General features: G+C 40.3%; 1 protein-coding gene across 4 annotated transcripts in view; it reads left to right on the top strand.

The window, feature by feature from the left end:
• VCAN (versican) overlaps nt 1-21200 on the top strand; it is a 112596-nt gene that overhangs the window by 68169 nt on the left and 23227 nt on the right. For 3 of the 4 annotated variants that reach the window (XM_041752019.1, XM_041752018.1, XM_041752020.1), the window contains 5 exons: nt 186-5411; nt 8739-8852; nt 11126-11239; nt 16713-16871; nt 18183-18265. In XM_041752019.1, the coding sequence (XP_041607953.1) occupies nt 186-5411; nt 8739-8852; nt 11126-11239; nt 16713-16871; nt 18183-18265 (5696 nt within the window). The remainder of the gene's footprint in view (nt 1-185; nt 5412-8738; nt 8853-11125; nt 11240-16712; nt 16872-18182; nt 18266-21200) is intronic. The other variant, XM_041752022.1, reaches the window with a different exon arrangement.

Below are 21200 nucleotides of genomic sequence, written 5' to 3'. Positions count from 1 at the left end.
GTTCATGTGAATCCGCAGACTTGGAGACTGAGAACCATGTGTTGAAGGGTGATTGTACTTTATGTGAAAAGATTTGAATCCTCTGTGTGCGTGAGTGTGATCAGCCAGGCTTGCTATCGATTTCTTCTGTTCAACACTGCCAAATCTTCTATTCAAGTATTGTGAAAACTCTTTGTTTCTTTCAGGTCGAATGAGTGATTTGAGTGTAATTGGTCATCCAATAGATTCAGAGTCTAAAGAAGATGAACCTTGTAGTGAAGAAACAGATCCAGAGCACGTTCTAAGTTTACCTGAGTTAATTGAAATAACACTGTACCACAGTGAAGAGGATGAAGAGGAAGACGAAGAGTGTACCAACGCCACCGACGTAACGACCACCCCATCAGTGCAGTACATTAATGGGAAACAGCTAGTCACCACCGTGCCCAAGGACCCAGAAGCAGCAGAGGCAAGGCGTGGCCAGTTTGAGAGTGTGGCACCTTCTCAAAATTTTTCACACAGCAGTGAAAGTGAAACGCATCCATTTGTGGTAGCCGAGAATGGATTGTCTACTGCCGTGCAGCCTAATGAATCAAAAGAAACAACTGAGTCGCTTGAACTGACCTGGAGGCCTGAGACTTACCCTGAAACGCCAGAACACTTTTCAGGTGGTGAGCCTGATGTTTTCCCCACAGTCCCATTCCATGAAGGAGAAGCCACAGATGGGCCAGAGTCAGCCCCAGAGAGAGGCCTTGAGCTTGATAATCTGGTCCATGAACCTATAGAACATGTACCTCTGTTTTCTGAAGAGTCCTCAGGAGATGCTGCTACTGATCAGGAGTCTCAAAAAATGATCTCTTCAAAGGCTACTGAGGTGACATTTGGTGAAGAGGCAGAAAAAAGTACTTCGGTCACGCCTGCTCCAAATGTAGTCCCAAGTTCTGTGTCGGCAGATGTTTCAGAGGAGGTATCAGTCACCTTCACACGAAATGTCCTCCCTCATGGTCCATTGTCCACTGTAGAAAGCTGGGTAGAAATAGCCCCTCAAGAAAATGTAGAGCTCTCGGGGAGTCCTTCAATTCCATTCCCGGAAGGCTCTGGGGAAACAGAAGAAGATACAAATACAATGTTCACTGTGGCAACTGATTTATCACAGAGAAATATTACAGATACGCTGGTTTCTTTAGCCACTAGCAAGACCATGATCACAGAGAGTCTTTCTGATATTCCTGCAACCACCTTTCATTCCAGTTCTCAACAACCTTCCACAGAAGTAGCACCTACGAAATTTGTAGGGGAAACAGACACACCTGAGTGGGTCTTCAGGCCACCTCTTGAGGGAAAGAGAAGGAAAGAGGAGGAGGAAGAGGGCACCACAGGCACAGCTTCTACAGTGCAGGTACATGTATCCACACAGAGATCAGATCAATTGATTTTACCCTCTGATTTAGAAAGCTCGAGTGAAGTGACAACTAGCCATTCAGCCTCTGCTACCAGGAACAGTCTTATGTCCTCCACAAAACCCACACAGCCTGAAAAGGCAATGACAAGTTCTGCTCTTGTCTCCACGGAAACAAGTGTTTTAGACCATCTAGGGGCACAGACTGCTAAGCCCAGCAGTAGCAGTCAACCTGGGTTTCAGGAAGGGCTGTCCACTCTTCCGGGTAGGCCTATCTCTTTCTCTCTGGAGCCAGGCTCTGGAGAAGCTGCTGCTGACCCAGAAACAGCCACTGTTGCTTCATTTTCATTAAATTTAGAGTCTGGAATTCCAACCGAAAAGGAAGCAGCTGGCACTTTGTCTCCCCATGTGGAAACTATATTCCCTTTTGAGCCGACAGGATTAGTTTTGAGTACTGTAATAGACAGAGAGGTTGCTGACATTACAAGCCAAACATTAAAAGAAAACTTGATTTCAGAAGTCTCGGGAGAACAAAATCACGGGCCAGAAATAAAGGGCTTTTCTACAGATTTTCCCTTGGAAGAAGATTTCAGTGGTGACTTTAGAGAGTACTCAACGGTAACTTATCCTACAGAAGAAGAAACAGTAATGATGGAAGGCTCTGGGGATGCAGCATCTAAAGATACCCAGATTTCATCATCTGTAGTACCTGCTTCAGATCACAGCAACCACAGAGCTGACCCGGAAGGACCTAGTAGCACCTCCGTCAGCACTTCCGCCTTCCCTTGGGAAGAGTTGACAGCCTCGGCTGAGGGCTCAGGTGAGGAGTTGGTCTCAGCAAGCACTTCTGTGGACCAAGTGTTTCCCAGTACCATGGGAAATGCTTCTGGTACAGATTCCCCATTTATTGACCAAGGATTGGGAGAAGAAGGTGCTATTAATGATGCCAATAAAAGGTCCACCGTTTTACCAACCGCAGAAGCTGAAGGTACTGAAGCAGCCACAACCGAAGGGGAAGTCAGAGTAGATGGCACGGTTTCAGTGACCTTTCCTCAGACTATGGAGCCAGCCAAATTATGGTCCCTGCAAGAAATCAACCCTGTACAGCAGGGAACTGAAAGTGAGACAGCATCAGAGGAAGAGATTGAAGAACCAAACTCTTCTGAATCCCCTCAAAGCTCTGTTGCACCAGGACAAATAAATTTTGATTCACAAACCTTTACTGAAACTGGACTCCGAACCACAGATTATTCTGCATTAACAATGAAGAGAACTGACAGTATTGGTGAGGAAATGGAGAAGGAAGGCATTTCCTTCACTGATGTGTCTAGTCCAGATCCAGATGCAACAGGCTTGGGACCCTATACTGCTCTCCCCGAAGTTACTGAAAAATCCCATCTTTTCTTAGCTACTACCTCAGTGACTGAATCTGTATCAGCTGAAAGTGTAGTCACAGATTCTCCAGTCGAAAAGGAGGAAACTATAAAACCTTTTCCCAAAGTTGTGACGCCAGTAATTAAAGAGGCAGACACTGATCTTTTATTCTCTGGACTGGGATCAGGAGAAGAAGTTTTGGCCACTACAGTGCCAGTGAATTTTACTGAAATGGAACAAATCATTAGCACATTATATCCCCAGGTTTCTCAAATGGAGAGTTCAGAAACCAGCCACATAAGCAATACAACCGAAGACTATGAGGGAATGGAAAATGTAGCACACGAAGTTGGACCACCCATCTCCAAAGCAGACAGCCTCTCTGAAGATAGCGAGACAGCATCCAGCACAACCTTACTAGAAATTGTAAGTGACACCACAACTGCAGGACCTTCTACGGCACCTCTCACTTTCTCCACAGATGCTGAACATCCTCAACATGAGACTCACGGTTGGGCAGAAGAAATCCAGACTAGTAGACCACAACCGATGACCGAACCAGTCTCTAACGAGAATTCTCCAACGGCAGAAACAAAAGAAACAGCAACCCCTCCCTCCGACTTTCTGGCTAGAACTTACGGTCTTGAAATGGCCAAAGGATTTGTTACATCAGCACCTAAACCGTCTGACTTGCTTTATGAACATTCTGGAGAGGGATCTGGGGAACTGGATATGGTTGATTTAGTCCACACTTCTGGAACTACTCAGGCAAGCAGGCAAGGAAGCACCACATTTGTTTCTGATAGATCCCTGGAAAAACATCCCGAGGTTCCAAGTGCTAAAGCTGTTACTGTTGATGGATTCCCAACAGTTTCAGTGATGCTGCCTCTTCATGTAGAGCAGAATGAAAGCTCCCCTGCTCCAACTAGCACACTGTCAAGCACAAGGTCATATGAGAGGTCCACAGAAGGTGCTGCAGATAGCTTCCAAGACCATGTCAGAGGGTTTGAGGATTCCACTGTCAAGCCTAACAGAAGAAAAACCACTGAAAACATTATTATAGATCTGGACAAAGAGGACAAGGATTTAATACTGACAATTACAGAGAGCACCATCCTTGAACATCTCCCTGAGTTGACATCAGATAAAAATACTATCATAGATATCGATCACACTAAACCTATATATGTAGACATCCTTGGGATGCAGACGGACATAGATCCAGAGGTACTAGCCGGACCCCATGGCAGCAGTGAAGAAAGCGCCCAAGTTCAAGAGAAGTATGAGGCAGCTGTTAACCTTTCTTTAACTGAAGAAAACTTCGAGGGCTCTGGTGACACTCTTCTGGCTAATGACACTCAGACAACGCATAGTGAATCGATGCCTTCGGAAGACAGAAGCCGCTTAGACCATACGGGCTTTATCTTCACAACCAGGATCCCTGTTCCCAGCACAGAAACAGAATTAGATATGTTGCTTCCCACAGCGACCTCCCTGCCCATCCCTAGTCCATCTGCCACAGTTACTCCAGAGACCGAGGAACCAAAAAGCGAAGCAAAAGCCCTGGATGACACCTTCGAATCAAGTACTTTGTCTGACGGTCAAGCTATTGCAGACCAAAGTGAAGTTATATCAACATTGGGCCACTTGGAGCCACGGGATGAGTATGAAGAAAAGAAATACGTAGCTCCTTCTTTCCAGCCAGAATTCTCATCAGGAGCCGAGGAGGCACTGATCGATCCTACACCCTACGTAAGTATTGGTACTATCCACCATATGGCTCAGAGTTTGACAGAGGCACCTAACGTGATAGAAGGATCCAATCCCTCGGATGACACTGATACAACATCGGCAGCTTCAGCTTTTGCCAAGTTGTCCTTCCAAACACCATCATCTCCGCTCACCGGCTACGTAGGCGGCGGAGCCTCTGAACAGGCAGAGGGCCCCCAGGCCGGTGCTGTGCCTGGTACAGATGCTGGCATAGCTCACAGGTCTCCAGGAAAACTTGCAGACACTGAAGTGACTTTCACATCATCGAGCGAAGAGCCCTTTCACATAACCGAGCCTCCATCCTTATCTCCTGACACTGGATTAGAGCCTTCAGAAGATGAAAGTAATCCTAAGTTATTAGAACCAACAGAAGCTTCTCCCACAAAGCCGACTGCTGAAGAAGGAACTGAGATTCTCCGAGGTTCTCAAACCCAAACCAATATTCAACTGTCTGGAGAGACAATGAAGAACCATGTTAGAACACCCCAGGCTGGAACTGTGGTCACAACTGCAGGTGAAATTAAGTTAGAAGGTGCTACACTGTGGCCACATTCTACTTCTGCTTCTGCAGTTTATGGAGTTGAGGCAGATGTCATGCCTCAGCCCAGCCCACAGACTTCTGAGAGGCCCACCGTTCCTTCCTCTCTGGAAATAAACCCTGAAACACAAGCAGCCTTGATCGGAGGGGAGGATTACACAGTAGCAGCATCTGACCAGCAAGTATCAGCGAGAATTCTTGATCCCAATAATCAGGCCACAGTAAGCATTGCAGAGTTACATACTGAGCTCGCAACACCGTCGTTTTCCCTTCTGGAAACTTCTAATGAAACCGGTTTCCTGATTGGCATTAATGAAGAGTCAGTGGAAGGCACAGCAGTCTATTTACCAGGTAAGGTCACAACATTGATAAATCTGTTTCCAAACTTGGAAACAGTCCCTTGGTCCTAACACATATATGCATATGGTTTTTATTGTGATATTAAGTCAGTGGAGATTTCTATATTATGCACATGACCACAGCACAGGCCACATTATTGAGTCCATAATTGGATGCAGAGAAAGTAAGTGTAGATTATTTCTGGGCTTCATAGATATTCTTTGTATTTTTCTGGGTTTTAGAAACAACGTACAATTGCAGCATAGGAAAAGTGAAATTGTTAATAGTGTAAAAATTCAATTTGGTTTTATTTATTTATTTATTTGTTTGTTTATTTTTTTCAATTTGGTTTTACTCATTAGTAAAATATTGCTTTGCCATATGCCCCTTATTATACATCTTGTTTTAAAAACAGGAAAAAAAAAACACTCCAATTTTTAAAAAGCTCCCAATGATGGGTGCTATTACAGCAATATCAAAATCTGTTAGGCCTTTAAAACTTTTTGAACAGTAAATAATTCAAATAAACATTCATATAGTTTGTACAATACCAGTTATCAGTTCATACTTTTATGTAATTTCCTTGTTCCAGATAGTCTGCGTAATGCTTCTAACACAGTGCTTAGCCAGAGTGGGTATGTATTTGCGCCCTGCCTGTCAAAAGACGATTTCCGTTTTCTTTTCTTTTTTCTTTTTTTTTACTGAATGGACAGAAAGCACGAATTTGATACTTGTTCGTACAGACTCTCTTATACGATCTTCATAAAATTGCTGTTTTTTAATATCATCATCCCCATATTATTATCCCTACTTAAAAGGGTGGGATGTGGATTTTTAGAGAAGTTCTGTAATATGCCCAGGCTTGCATAGCCACACACACCATAGCATTGGTGGGATTTGAACCCAGATCAGCTCCCCTCCAAAGCCATGGTCTTTTCATTGCTCTTTACTGGTTTCCAATTAATATAGTATTAAAATGAATAATTGATATTTAATGATTTGTAAACCTTTTAATCTGTCTCAATAATGTGGAGAAGTCTATTTTAATGGTGTTTTCTAGTAATGTTAATTAAATAGCAATGTCAGGGAAATCCACAAAAAGCCATTACCACCTAGCCACTACTTAGAAAAAGAGAAAAAAAAAAAAAATCCGTACTTCAAGGGCTGTGTTGTTGAAAATATGTTTTATATTAATGAATATGTTTTACAGCATGGCTATACCTAGAATTATTCTCCCGATCGTTTCAACATTATCTTTTGTGCCATTAATGCTTCTGTTTGTTGTGCTTCAGATAAAGTAAAATAATCAATCATAAAGTGCAACTTTTATAAATGACTTGAAGTATTTTATAAATAAAATTAATCAGAGGTGGTTGATGGATTTTGTTGTTGTTGTCACTCTATATTTAATCTGTAAATGATAGCCTAGTAATCTGGCCAATATTTATTTTTTTATAATTTAGTTGAAAATACTTCAGGTTGGTGAAAATACAATACAGAAATCACTAGTAAGTCATAGAGAGTTAGGTTTGACAGGTGGATGAGAAATGTGTACCAGTAATCCAGACCACAATTTATTTCTCCAGAATGAGAGCTTGCGTCTTCATTGCAAAGCAAATTGTGACTTTAGGTGAATTCGGTAAACAGCAGCTCACTCTGGATTGCCTGGTTTCTCTGTCGCAGGTTCAGCTTTCAGAGAGTAATACAAACTGTTTAGGGAAGAACAAAATTCGTCAAAACAAAACTTTTCTCCTAATCTAAACTATTTTAGGTTCACAGAAAGATCCACTTTCTTGCCAAGTCCTTGTCCCATACTCTCAGCATGGTGTTTCGGAGTCTGTGGTGGGAATTATAATAGCACTTCACATTCGTGTGGCACATCACAGTTTTATCAAGCACTGTCACATAAGTGTCATTTTGGTTTTGCACTGAGGGCAGCCTGTAGATGTGTTGTTGACGGCATCCTTGACATATAAGCAGTGTACGTTCAAAGGCAGAAGGCTAAAATGGCTAGGGAGATTTTACATATTTTTAGAACTATAGGAGAAAGAGTCTTCAAAAAATTGGGGTCCTTTCTGAAGAGTAGGTGTAGGCATCTGAATTAACCTGATTATAATGTTGAACCCGCACATGTGAACTTTCTATCAAGTTTTTCTCCTAGTCCAGAATTTACTTAACACTCATAAAGTTTGAGTTTGACTCTCTTGTGTAGAAAGGCTCAGTTACCTTCTAGAGCAGTGCCTGCATATTCGAATATTCCTTAAGTTCGTGTTTCAAAAGTAGATATCTTTTTTCATGTGTAATTATTTCAGGGTTTTGGGACTGAAGATTCTCGGAAATATGGTTTTTGTTCCATATGTAGCCTATTTATTTCAGTTATTTTGTAACACCTTCCACAACTCTCATCTGGACTTTTAAACATTTAAAAGCATAGGCAATTCTGAAAAAGTACTCAAACAATAAATATAAGTGACTCACGTAAATACAGTTATCTAAGCAGTATTACAGACTTAATATATGTGCTTGAAATATTGTAAAAGTATCTGCGTCTAGGAAACATATTTTAAAGTGTTTCTCCTCAGAAATTTGTGTCTCTGGCCTTTACATTTATCTTCTGGGAGTGTCGATTTTATTTGTGTTTAAATAAGAAAACTGTAATAAAGATTGGGGGTTTCAAAAAATTGGGGGTTTCATTTTAGGTGAGATCTTTGTCTTTGGGTTTGTTTTTATACAGTAGAGTTTAATTTGTGTGTTGCTTTTCTTCAAGTATAGTTTAAAGGAGTACATTTGGAACGTGTTTTTGGAAAAAGCATATTAATGTAGCAGAAGAGACTTCAGTGCACACTTTCGAAGAAAAACAGTTTCTGAGCATTAAGTGGTAAAAGGCAATAATAATTCAAATGATGATAACAAGCCAAACTGCTAAACAGAATGCATGTTTTGTGTATCCAGCCATTTCACATGAACTAACCTCGTTTAAAAGAATACATTTTCCATTCACTGTGCACATATGTGTAATCATTTTTGACTAAAATCAATTGCCATTATCATGCCAACTAAATCTGCAGTAGAATATATTAGTTGCCAGATACTGTACAAAATATTGTTTAAAAATAATGATGACTGAATCCCAGAAATGAATAGATGCATTTTGTAACAATTAGTTATAATGCCAAGAAACACTCCAGAGAGTAAAGTTAATGTTAATTTTTATGCGTAGTATCTAAATTGCTATGGTAAAGCTTGTATTTTGGTAGCAATAAGTGGCAATTTATGCTAAAAAACATTGAAACCTGGATATGAGCCTAATTGCCTTTCTTACTTTCCTGCACATGGTAGGACCCGATCGTTGTAAAACGAACCCGTGCCTTAATGGAGGCACCTGTTATCCTACTGAAACTTCCTACGTATGTACCTGTGTGCCAGGATTCAGTGGCGACCAGTGTGAGCTTGGTAAGATGTTCTTGTCTAAAATAGTGCAATGCTTTTCCAGAAGATGTACTGGGGCAGAACTCATATGCTCAAAGGATTTCAGAGAAACCCATGCGTATATGAATTATTTCTTAAATGACATTAAAATCATAAAGTAATTTAAGTAGAGTCTGGTGACAGGTGTTTACTGAATTTTGTTAAGATACCCAAAACTCAGTGAAGCTTACTGAGGTAAACTGTGTCTTTTATAGTTTTTGCAGATAGGCTTTACAAGTGTAAAGTTGCATCAATAGCAGGGAAATATTTTGCTCTCTTTCCCAACATCTACAAATTAATAATTTAAATACAAATTTTTTTTAAGAGGTTGTATTTTAAAAATGAGGGAGTTCAGTTTTTGTGTTGTGAGCTCATTTGTTCCTCTGAGGTGGGATGGACAAGATCCTTCTCTGGCTGTCTCCAGAGGCCAGCCTAACCCACCTTAAGAAGTTTTGAGGTTGTTGTCCTGTCCTCTTTTTTTTTTGGAAATATTATTATTTATTTATTTATTTATTTATTTATTTATTTATTTATTTATTTATTTTTACTGAATCAGTTCCCTTCACTCTCACTTTTATTTAGGTTTCATTTTCTTAAAAAAAAAGACCCCAGTTCAGATTTGGCTAAATGTAGATAGACCTGTCCTCTGAGAAAACAGAGGGTGGGAATACATTGGCCAGGTGGTCCTTTTAGAGGTACCATAATGGTTTTCTCCTATGATTAAGGAAAGAAGGCCCATGGATAACACTTTAGATTGCACAGAAATACTGAGATAAAATCCTCAACATTCATATTAAAAGAGTGCTCATCTTTAAAAAAAAGAAAAGACCAGGTCAATAGAGCTAGTAAATTCTATCTGTGTGCTAATTAGTAGGGATAGAGAGAGCGCAATAGATAACATTTGAGATTAAAAATCATATTTACATATATATGTATAAAAGCATCTCTTTGGCCCCATTCTGTTTTACATTCGAACCCATTTAAAATAATTTAATGAATTAATATATGTGAAACGGTTAGAACAGTGGCTGGCATCATAAAAGTGTTTGGTATCACTACTATATAATATCATCATTACCTAGGTCATTTCTTTAGGTAGTAATACATTATATACCTCTTGGAAATGTATTTTACTATATATATTTATATATTTTAACTTTCTTCTAAATTATGAGCATAAATTTTTAGTGGAATTGTAATATGCTATGAGAATAGAGCATCAATTTCATCAGAGATCATGGAGGTCTGGGTCAAAAGGTGGCTTTTACTATAGATCTTGAAATTGGGAGGACTTTGATAGCTGGTGGTTGGAGACTCAGGCACAGCAAACAAAAGCACAGACACCACAAATCGCAGAACATATTTGGGCGACTGCAAGTATTCAGGTATGCCTATCAATGGGTTTGGGGGAAAAAAGCATATTGGGAGAAAATCCTTGAAAGCAGCCTCGATCTGCATAGGTCTGAGAAGGTTCTGAATCCAGTATACCAACAAGTTTACCTCCTCCTCTAGTAGAGTGATTTTGAGACTTTAGGGTCTATCAAAGTCATGTGCAAGACTTCTACAGGACCAGTTGTTATTCCCATCCCCCACGGGGCCTCATTCTGTAGGTCTGGGGTGGGCCTAGGAATATGCATCTGACATTCTCAGGTGATGCTGATGCTGCTGGTCCAGGGACTACACTTGGAAGATCTCTGTCCTGGGCAGTTGGGATCTATTGAAGGTTTGGAAGCAAAAGAGTAAATTGTCATGACCATGTTTGATGGAGATGACAATCAGCAGAATGAAGGATGTACTGGAAAGGGAAAGGCCCAAAGGCAGTCAGGCCAGTGACATATTTTCAGTATTGCACAGGTGAGGTAATCAGAACATGAGCCGGGATCTATTGAGGGTGGGAAGACCAGGGAATTCTTTGTCCGTGTCCATGTTAGAACTCATGTGACCATCTAAAAGCAATGGAGACAATGATCCTCCTCTGAATAATTCCAGAATTTTCTTAGGGCAGCCAGATTTAGGAAATCCAGTGCAAGGAAGGTCAGTTAAGTTTGAATTTCAGATTTTAAAAAAGAATTATTTTTTAGTGTAATTAACCCTATATGTACCATGGGATATAGTTGTAGTGAAAAATTAATATTTTTTAAAATCCGAAATTCATATATAACTGGTTGTTCTGTTCTTTATCTGGCAACCTTACACTAAATAGGATCCTTTGACCTTTTCTGAAAGTACTCTTGTGGCCTTTTCTGATTTGATTTCAGATTTTGATGAATGTCACTCTAACCCCTGTCGCAATGGAGCCACGTGTGTGGATGGTTTTAATACATTCAGGTGCCTCTGCCTTCCAAGCTACGTTGGTGCACTTTGTGAACAAGGTAAGAACTGTTGCAACATCTGTAGGACGAACAGTACGGATTTCATTTCAAATGTTATTTTAGACAGCTTTTCGTCATCATTATTTGGATGGCTTTAGCCATGCTGGCCATACTGCATGTTTGTTCCTACAGGGGATATTCACAAGTTACCTAAGTGTGCTCGGTTTCCTTACGTGTCCATAGCCCCTGCCCCCTGAGAGATAGCATTGCCTTAATCACTACTGTTCTGCTGATAAAACAGAATTGCACACAGGCACGCTGAGCAGAATTTAAGGGCATCTAGCCAACAAAAGGAACGTGTTGTAAGTATTCTTCCTGAAGACAAACTAGGCATTGACCTTAATCCACCTGGGTGGCTTGTAGTATACAAGGTGTAGTGTACACCTTGATACAAGGAGTATCAAGTTCAATGCTAGTTGCCTTTATTTTCTCCTCCCAAGCATTTGAGAGTCAATGGGCCCATTTTTCCTAGTCAGTCATCTCTAGAAAGTGCACTGCTTTAGTTGTTAGAACACATTAGCTTTGGCTTAGCAAATGTCATGTAAAAGGTATGGTACATCTGGTCAACAGGCAATTTTCCTATGACACAAGCATCTACTTTTTCTGAATGAAACAAAGGCCTGTGTTCATGACTGCTTGAATCTCATGATCCCTGTAATTTGTATTTTATGGCCAACGTGAGAGTGTATTTTAGGTGGTTAATGGTAACATTTCCTAGTCATCAATCAGAAACAGATTGCACATTCAGCATACTCAGCTTTGAAATGTCGATTTCCTTTACTTAAAGTCATGCGGTGGTTTGGCTTTGACAAAAGCGCCCAGTGCCAAACTCCCGTTCCACCAGACAGAATGAAAACGTATTAGACACTCAGACACATTGTTCTGGCTGCGCATTCTGCTTTACAATGTTAATCCAGACATCACCACAATTAGAACAAAACCTAAAGCAGCATGTATTGAATTGCCAATCAAAGAGAGTGAGTGATGGCTCCATTTGTAGGTTTTTCTTTCTCTCTGTTGTGTAGAATGAGTCTGTTTAGAATTTAAAAGGTAAATATGAAAATTGACTGGGCAAGATCTTCTTAAGGAAAACAGTAAGAAAGAGGCCATTTGTTGAAGAAAACGAAATGGTGAGATACTTGAAATGTCACATGTGCTTAAGTGATTCTGGCTTCCAAGTTCCAAGTCCTAGGAGCAGTTCCAAAAAATCATTCATTCAACAAATGTTTACTGAGCACCTACTACTGTCTTCTGAGTGCTATCCTGGGTACTGGAGGTGGAACTTGGAGCAAACTAGATAACGTCCTGAGTCTTGGTGACTCAGCGTCATTCTTGGCAGGGAATAAAAAGAGATGCTATTTGTTGAATGCCTCATAGTTTACCAAATATTCCCAGGTACATCATTTTGTTTAGTTGACAGTGTTTCTATGTGGTAAGTGGGCCAGAAATTGAGGCTCCAAAAGGAAAAATGATATGTTCAAGATCACACAGCTAGTAAATTGGAGAGTGGGAAAAATGAACCTAGGCTGCCTTATAAAGCCGTTTTTCTAAATATCTTAATAACACACTTTTTAAGTAACTCTCACAGATAAGCATTTTACTTATGTGTAAATTAAAAAGGTTTTGCTTTTGGGCACTTGGGTGGCTCAGTGGTTGAGGGTCTGCCATTGGCTCAGGGTGTGATCCTGGAGTCCTGGGATCCTGCAGGGAGCCTGCTTCTCCCTCTGTCTGTGTCTCTGCCTCTCTCTCTGTGTCTCTCATGAATAAAGAAATAACATCTTAAAAAACAAAAAAACAGTTTTCCTTTTTTCCCCTCTCATTCATGGTACCACTTAGTTTTCAGGTACATTCTATTTTGTCTTAAAGCAAGTTACTTTCATCCACATTATTTGCTAAGAAACAGCTATCCCAGGCTGTTTACCCGATGCAGCTGTGCTTCTGTGATTTATTGCCAGGACCCTGAAAGATTTTTTTCCCCTCTTTTCAGGTTGCCTAAGAACAAATGTTTTTTTCATTACCAGCAGCATTGTTGTCTAAACAGTTTTCTATCCAAATTTCAGTGATGACTGTGTTGTTTCTTCAGCTGACCTTTTCTTCTCTGCATTAGTAACTTCCCAACTCCCAGCAGCTCTGGAGTAAGGGACCTATTTGGGTAGAATGATAACTGATATGAAACTGATAGAAGGGGATCTTAGAACAGTATGGGGACAATTCTGTACACACAGGTTGCCCCAAACCAAAGTCAGTGATGCAGATTGCCAGCAAGAAGTGCCTAAGTGTTGACAGTTTCTTAGGGTTTGACAGCTGTATGTCCTAGATATTGACAACATTACCTGCATGACATAAAGAGAATACATTTTTAGTAAAATTGTTTTTTTTTTTTTTATAGTAAAGTTGTTTAAAAGTGATAGTTTTGGCTTCTGTAGTGGGGACAATTCTGTACACACAGGTTGCCCCAAACCAAAGTCAGTGATGCAGATTGCCAGCAAGAAGTGCCTAAGTGTTGACAGTTTCTTAGGGTTTGACAGCTGTATGTCCTAGATATTGACAACAATACCTGCATGACATAAAGAGAATACATTTTTAGTAAAATTGTTTTTTTTTTATAGTAAAGTTGTTTAAAAGTTATAGTTTTGGCTTCTGTAGTGATGAACAGGAGGCGTCATACCATCCCTCACCACAGCCAACACACACAGGCAGCCAGCACACACACAAAACTAAATCTGGGTCTTTGTAATGTAACCTATGCACTGTAGTAGTCTTCAAGCATAAGTATTTCAATATGTCGGATGATTTTTACAAAAATATCATCCAAATGTGTTGCTTTTAATAAATGAAATGTGTGTCACATTATTTTTAGGTGAGATTGGAAAAACAGACTTCTGATAACTCCTATCAGAATAGCATCCTAGAAGATGCTGCTTGATATCTAGGCCATCATTATGCATTTAGTGAATTCATGAATTATAAAAGTTAAGTAAGTTCACGTGCATATTTGGCTTTTTCTTTCAATAAACAGTCAGTTAAGTGGGATTTGCACATGTATTGATAACCATTAGTAACATAAATCTATGTTTCAGTAGCACAGATGAATAAACAAACAAGCAGTCCCATTTGGGACCTGTGTTCTGATAGCAATACACACCCTTTTTGACTGAGAAAAACACTGTAGCAGTGGTGTGGCCGTGCATCTAAATTTTATGATCATTTGGGGTTTTTTTGGTTTAAGAGAAAAGTACTTAACTATCATCTGTTTTAATGATAAAACACAAAGAAAGATGACCGAACTGAAACTATTGGGTTAACAGAAGATATGAGTGCATAGAATTTTTTTCTAATGCCTTATTCAATATGTTAGGGATCCTCTAGGATTTTAAGCGGTGTATTAAAATAAATATTAATCTCTATGGTTAGGGCAAGCTATGCTAGCATAATAACACATGATTGACTTTGGCAGTAAGAGTTTTCTGAAAATCTTTCCAATTCTCCTCCCCTATAAACTAACTCCCTGATATATGAAGATCGCTCTTCTCACCACCCCTCCTACCTCACCTCTAAATTCTTCCACAGGAACATCGCAAAAGGATAATTACTGCATCCAAGTAGCCAGATTGCACTTCATCCTTGGGGGCTGAATGCTACTTTTATGCTAAACCGTCTAGCTGCGCCTTGGTTCTTTTCCTATGGGATTTGGTGGTCTCCACCAACACTTTAATAAAAGTCAAAACTTCCAGTGCACAGTCTTTAAACCAATTAGTCAGCTGGCTGTAACTAAACAACACGCCCAGTAGACTAAACTGAAATAAAGCCTGCTCTCTGAGATAAGCTGCATCTGTTGTATGACGATGGTTGAAATCCCTGGAGCCAGGAAAACATGAAAATCTCTCCGAATACATACTTTCCCACAATTATAGAAAGAGGAGTGAATGGTGTGAGAGTCAGGAGATGATGTGGCTATCAGTTTGGCCACCAGGTCTGACGTATGAAGCAAGCATTTATTTCATCTAGAAGGTTTTTGTGTCCTTCAGCAACCAGTAAGATTAGGGGAAGGGAGGGTGGTTCTTAGGTAGTTTGGAAAGTTTTCTGGGTGCCTAAAATTCTATAAACGTTGCAGCTTTGTCAGTGTTTGCATGTAACTAGCTTGGTACTTTTGTGAGGTGTGTTTGTGATAGTCAAAATCATTTCCACTGATCATCACTGAATACATACTGTTGACCCCACCTGTGCGTGGATGACTCTGTGGGAAGGTTGTTAGCAAGAGTATGGGACGATGAGCCAGGCTGCTTTCCTATGAAAATATATATACTTTAAAATATTTTTTAATTTGTTTATTCATGAGAGAGAGAGAGAGAGAGAGAGAGAGAGAGGCAGAGACACAGGCAGAGGGAGAAGCAGGCTCCCTACAGGGAGCCCGATGTGGGACTAGATCCCGGGTCTCCAGGATCACACCCTGGGCTGAAGGCAGGTACCCAACTGCTGAGCCACCCAGGTGTCACCCTTTTTTTTTTAAAGATAGATTTATTTATTTATTTATTTATTTATTTATTTATTTATTCATTCATTCATTCATTCATTCATGAGAGACACAGAAAGTCCTGTGAAAATTTTTAAAAGCAGACAACCTAGAATCTAGATAGTACAGCTGAAACTTCCTGACAGTGTAAAATTTGGGAGGATTTAAAAAATGCTCTCATCCCCCACCGGGATAGTGGTTATAGTGTGCTCATTACAGGAGAGAAAATACACACGTACGTACATAAACACAGACACGTGTGCGCTGGGCCTAGTGGAGCGTGGGGCATGCCGTTCAAGAACTGAGGCTGTTTCATTCTTAAGAAACTTCACATACTGGTGCCTTTGCGCGGGGAGTCCCCTCTCCTTCCTCTCCTTTGGGGGAAGGAGGCCTGCAGTCGCAGCGACATCCCAGATGCTGACTACCCGTGAAGGATTCTTGGGCTCTCTTTGTAAATCTTGACAAGAGCCTGTGGCCACCCAGCTCTCTCTCTGGGAAGTAGTAGAGGAACTACTCACAGAGCCTTTGAAGTCCTTATTCAAATAGAGCATTCATAATCCTATTAGCTGGAATTCTTATCTTATCACTTGAATGATTCTCTTCAGAAAAGTTGTGTTGTGAGGACTTCGCCCTGGGTCCTTCACCCGGGAGTCAGTAGACACTGGGCCTGAGAAGTTTGGTCTGGCCCCTCTCTGCATTTGCTTTCCTGCTGAAACTGGCTCTAATCAAGGAAACTGCAGTTAGCTCCTTGCCTTTTTGGTCCAGAGACGTAGAGCCACCCACTCGGCAGGAGTCAGCTGTCTTTGTCATCCTTTGTCATCGCCACCAAATTGCATTAATACATAACTTCAGGGTCATTGCGTTGATGCCAGCTTAGGCCTTCTTCCTCACGCTTAGATCCATGAGGCCAGAGTGAGTGACGTGGGTGAGATTAAGGAGACCCTGCCTTGTCTCTTCCAGACACAGAGACGTGTGACTACGGCTGGCACAAATTCCAAGGCCAGTGCTACAAATACTTCGCCCATCGGCGCACGTGGGACGCAGCTGAACGGGAATGCCGTCTGCAGGGCGCGCATCTCACAAGCATCCTGTCTCACGAGGAACAGATGTTTGTGAACCGTACGTACCAAACACACGCAGGCTTCCTGAAGCTTCGCTGGGCCTCCCCATCTTCCTAGTGTTCTCCGTATCCTATTCTATAGATGTAGTCTTCTCCATTGTGGTTCAATTTCTCAAATCTCTCAACTACATAAAGTCACCCCCCCCCCAGGTGAGTCCCCCCACTTTGAGAAACACTCAGCGTAACAGAGGAAGGCGTTTCCTGGTCTGCCAGCAGTCCTGGGTGAGACGGCATGCGATAGCTTGAGTCCCATGACCCTGCCACTTGGTCATTCTCTGTCTTCTGGAAATGGCCCCTTCTTGTGGTTCCTTCCATCTCATTCTTCTCATAGCTGCCTTTGTAGTTCTAGTTCCAAGATGTGCATATGTTGTCTGGCCTTAAAGAGAAAATTGCTTTCATTATTTGTATTTTCATTATTACTTATTTTTATTTCAGTTATTTTTATCTGACTAATTAAAATTGTAATTGTTGGCAGCACCCCAATCCTACCCTCTGCACAAAACTGGTTCTCATCCAAGGTGCTAATGGTTTTAGGCCATAGAAAGTGGGCTTTCTATTAAGAACATGAAAAAAATGGGAGACTGGAAGCCAGTGAAACTTACTACCAGAGCTGTTGAAGAACTCCTTCAACTAGAGCAAAGAGGAAGGCGGCTACCTTTTATGTAGTGGATATCTACAAGTTTTTTGCTTATCAAGTATTGTTTGATGCTCTATTAAATATGTTCCCATAGTGCCTGCCATCTTTTAGAAGTCTGAGTGTTAATTTGCAATCTGTATGGAGGCTCATTGTGACTTTTTGCATGATATTCTTGCCAGCGACTCATCTCATGATGAAAGTAATTATTTTTGAAGATAATTTGGTAGAACTGTCTCATCTAGGTGTTCACTGTTTAAAGTGCTTTGAGAAGAAACATGTGGTTTCCAAAGCCAGACTAGCATGGGAATGATCTGTGACATTTTATTGGGTCACTGAATTTTTGCCAATGGCATAGCTTAATAATAATAATATAGGAAAGTTTTTATCATGAGTAAGGATGGAAAATATTAATTATAGTAAACTGCAAGAGAATTGTTTTCTTATGTCTGATATTTTACTGTTTCTCAGTCTTTGTGAATTAGTTTTTTAGTTTAAAGCACATTGGGCAGAAGAACAAAAGATAGTTAGACTATGAGAGATTTTTATGAGCAACTAAACAAAAATCCAGCCAGAAAAGAGGATGCATGATTCACTCTGAAAATAATTTTCTTTGCTACATTTCATCCATATATGGGAAAGGTAGTAAAAATATCTGTTATTTCCCTTCTCCTAGGTGTGGGGCATGATTATCAGTGGATAGGCCTCAATGACAAGATGTTTGAACATGACTTCCGTTGGACCGATGGCAGCACACTGGTAAGTGGCTCATGAAAAATGATACGGTTCCCGGAACCTGGGAGGGTGTACTGATTGCATGTTGAGGGTGTATTTGCTTTGCCTGGAGGCCAGTTAAATGACTTGCTCAGGGTCACTCGGTAAGGTAAATGAGTGTTAGAATAGGGTCCATGTGAACTGATCCACTACCAGCGCTCCAATCACGGTGACTCTGAACTGGAAAACCAAGTAATCAGGAGAAATGCCTCAGGTTTGTCTTTCAGATGGTTGTCTTTGCTTTTTATAGCTTAAAAAAAAAAAAAAAAAAAAAAAGGTGGGGGGAGAGAATAAATGCAAGAGAAAAGGCCTTAAAAAAAATACTTTTCCCTCTTACATGATTGCATGGGAAATCTATGTGGCATGGCTCATTTTTATCCAAACCAAAGGGCTCATTTTTTCAATCTTAAAAAAGATTGCTGAATTTTGATCTGTGGATTTTCTTCCATTCAAACTCTGCTGACTAAATATGTAGTTTTTTAAGCTTTTTCTCTTTCTTAAAAAAAGGAGTGCATTGGTAATACTGGCCACAAACTTGAGTAGGCTGAAATAAGATTCTTCGGACAGCTGAACCTGTTCTGAGTCACCGCTCTGAATACATATGAGTGTAATTTTTTAGAAATAGTCCAAGTGTGGTTAGCTATACTAGTGGTTCTAGGCACTGGCTGTTCATTAGAATCACCTGGGGAACATGATTTAACAACTGGTGCCTAGCCATCAACTCAAGCTCATTAAAGCAAAACCTTTGGCAGCTGGCTATATTTTCCATGTGTTCTCCAGGTGATTCTAAAACGCAGACAAGTCGGGATCCCCTGGGCTGGACAGTAAGTTAAGTTTAATTCTAAATTAGATAAATAACAGGAAAAATTGAAAATAGTGTTTAAGCTCTTTTTGTGTCTGAGTTATTTAGGTGCCTAAATTTCATTTATTACTTGCCACTCATCTGGATTTAATGAGTTTGGCACAATGTTAAGTTCATCCTAGAACAGAGGCCAAAGGACTCTCAGCTTTTGGAAGTTCCACTCTGTGCTTAAGAAAGCTATTCCGTGTCTTTATGGACATACTCTTTGGTTCATCTTTGTGTCAGTTGCTATACTCAGCACTTTCATTTGTTAATTCCCCATGACGACCTTTAAGGGAATATGAAGTGTTTCACAGGTAAAGAAAGGGAAGGTAAGTTGGGTTGAGATTTTTGCCTGGAGTCACAATACTATTAGGTGGTGAAGCCAGTCTCCAAAGCCATGCTTTATTCTGGCTGGCACCTCCTTGACTTGAAAAGATTTCCCTTATTACATTTTGCCTTGAGCAACCCTAAAATAAAGCCTGGCCTGCTCTCTCTCTGTCATCACTCCTTATGTTTAATCAGCACTATTTGTCATTCAGTTTCATAAGTAGGTCCTTTGGCAAGATGCAGAAAGAATAGCGAAGGTAGATTGTCCATAAAATATATTCCCAGTAAGATACATGAGCCACAGCCTCTGGATCAATACTCATTGTTTCCTAATTGTCCTAACTGGATGGTGTATCTGCAGTTGTTGCATCTGTAAATTTTTATTTTGCAAAAATAAATAATGATTTCAGGGCAGATTATTTTGGTCAGTTAGATCATAGTGACTGGTAAGGGCATGAGTCCTTCTAGATGAATTTCAGTGGAAAATGAACTATTTTGATTCTATTCATTTAATTTATATTTGAACATAAAAGTTAAAGGATTTTTTCTGTTAAAACTGTTTTTATAATTTTGTTAATATGTTTTACATAGTATAGGCATTTATCGAGTTTTCTTTTGTTGAATGAAAACTTCGTTTCTATGGAATAAATTGGGTCTGAAGACCCACTCTTAATCCTCCTCCCACACACTTTCCCTTACACATAGCCCGCTGAGAAGTGCAGGTCCTGTGAGGTCCCCACTGTATTACAGAAGCTAGAATGCCAGGAACTCAGGTGGGGTTTGGTTGGTACTTACTTGTGCCTTGCAGACCTTGACCATGACTTATCTCAAAATGTACTGGTATGTTCCTGCCCTGAACCTAGAATAGCTGTATTTGGCCAGGTGTGCTGTGTATTAAGTGTCATTTTTTACATACACACCAACCTGATTGGGTCAAGTCCCCAACTTCCAATCTGTTGTTGATTATATAGAATTGATCTGTTTTTGTTCATAGAGTCTTTGTGTGTTTCTAGATATTTATTCTGGTCATTAGGAGTTCAGCTTTTCAAAGAAGTGGTTCTCTTGCTTGCTTTATATTTCTTATGGTGTCTAGGACAAGGCCCTGTACCACCTATGAGCTTGGTTAACGACACTGAATATCGGCTTATAGCTGGCAGCTGTGTGAGGCCTGTAAAAATATCTTAGGGAGCTTTTCTTTCCTGCCAGGTTGCCATTCAGGTGAGCTTCACTCATCAGATGTCATTATTCCACTATGCCAAAGCAAGCCAGTGCAACTATTTTTTTGTTCATGTCCATTAACTTTTAATGGGCTGTGAAAAATACTGTAAAAAAAAATTACTTAATTGTCATTTCCATGGTCTACACTGGTCCTAAAGTTGGTCAATAAATGAGCATTGCACTTTGCAAAAAACGAATCTTGATCTTCCCAGGAAATTTTCAGAGGAAGATGACATATCTCATGAAGATAACAGTACAAGGCAAACAAGAGCCCTACTTTAGTTTACATGTTTACATTTTTACGTTAAAACCTGAGGGTTATGAAGAGAGCATCCAGTGAGGGCTTTAGTTGGAAGAAGGCAGCAGACGAATTATATAAACAAGCAAAGTGTATCAAAGAAATGACACGAGCAAATCCAGAAAGCAATCTGACAGACCTTTGGTTTCTTCTTAATTCCCTCTTTGTGTAAAATAAAAGTGTGCTAAGGAGTGTCCCTAACTTTGAACATTTTGGAACAGAAAAGACCATCT

Source organism: Vulpes lagopus, chromosome 4 (genome assembly GCF_018345385.1).
Source record: "Vulpes lagopus strain Blue_001 chromosome 4, ASM1834538v1, whole genome shotgun sequence".
NCBI lineage: Eukaryota > Metazoa > Chordata > Mammalia > Carnivora > Canidae > Vulpes > Vulpes lagopus.
Note: the sequence above shows the minus strand (reverse complement) of the source record. Positions and strands in the feature narration are given on the sequence as shown.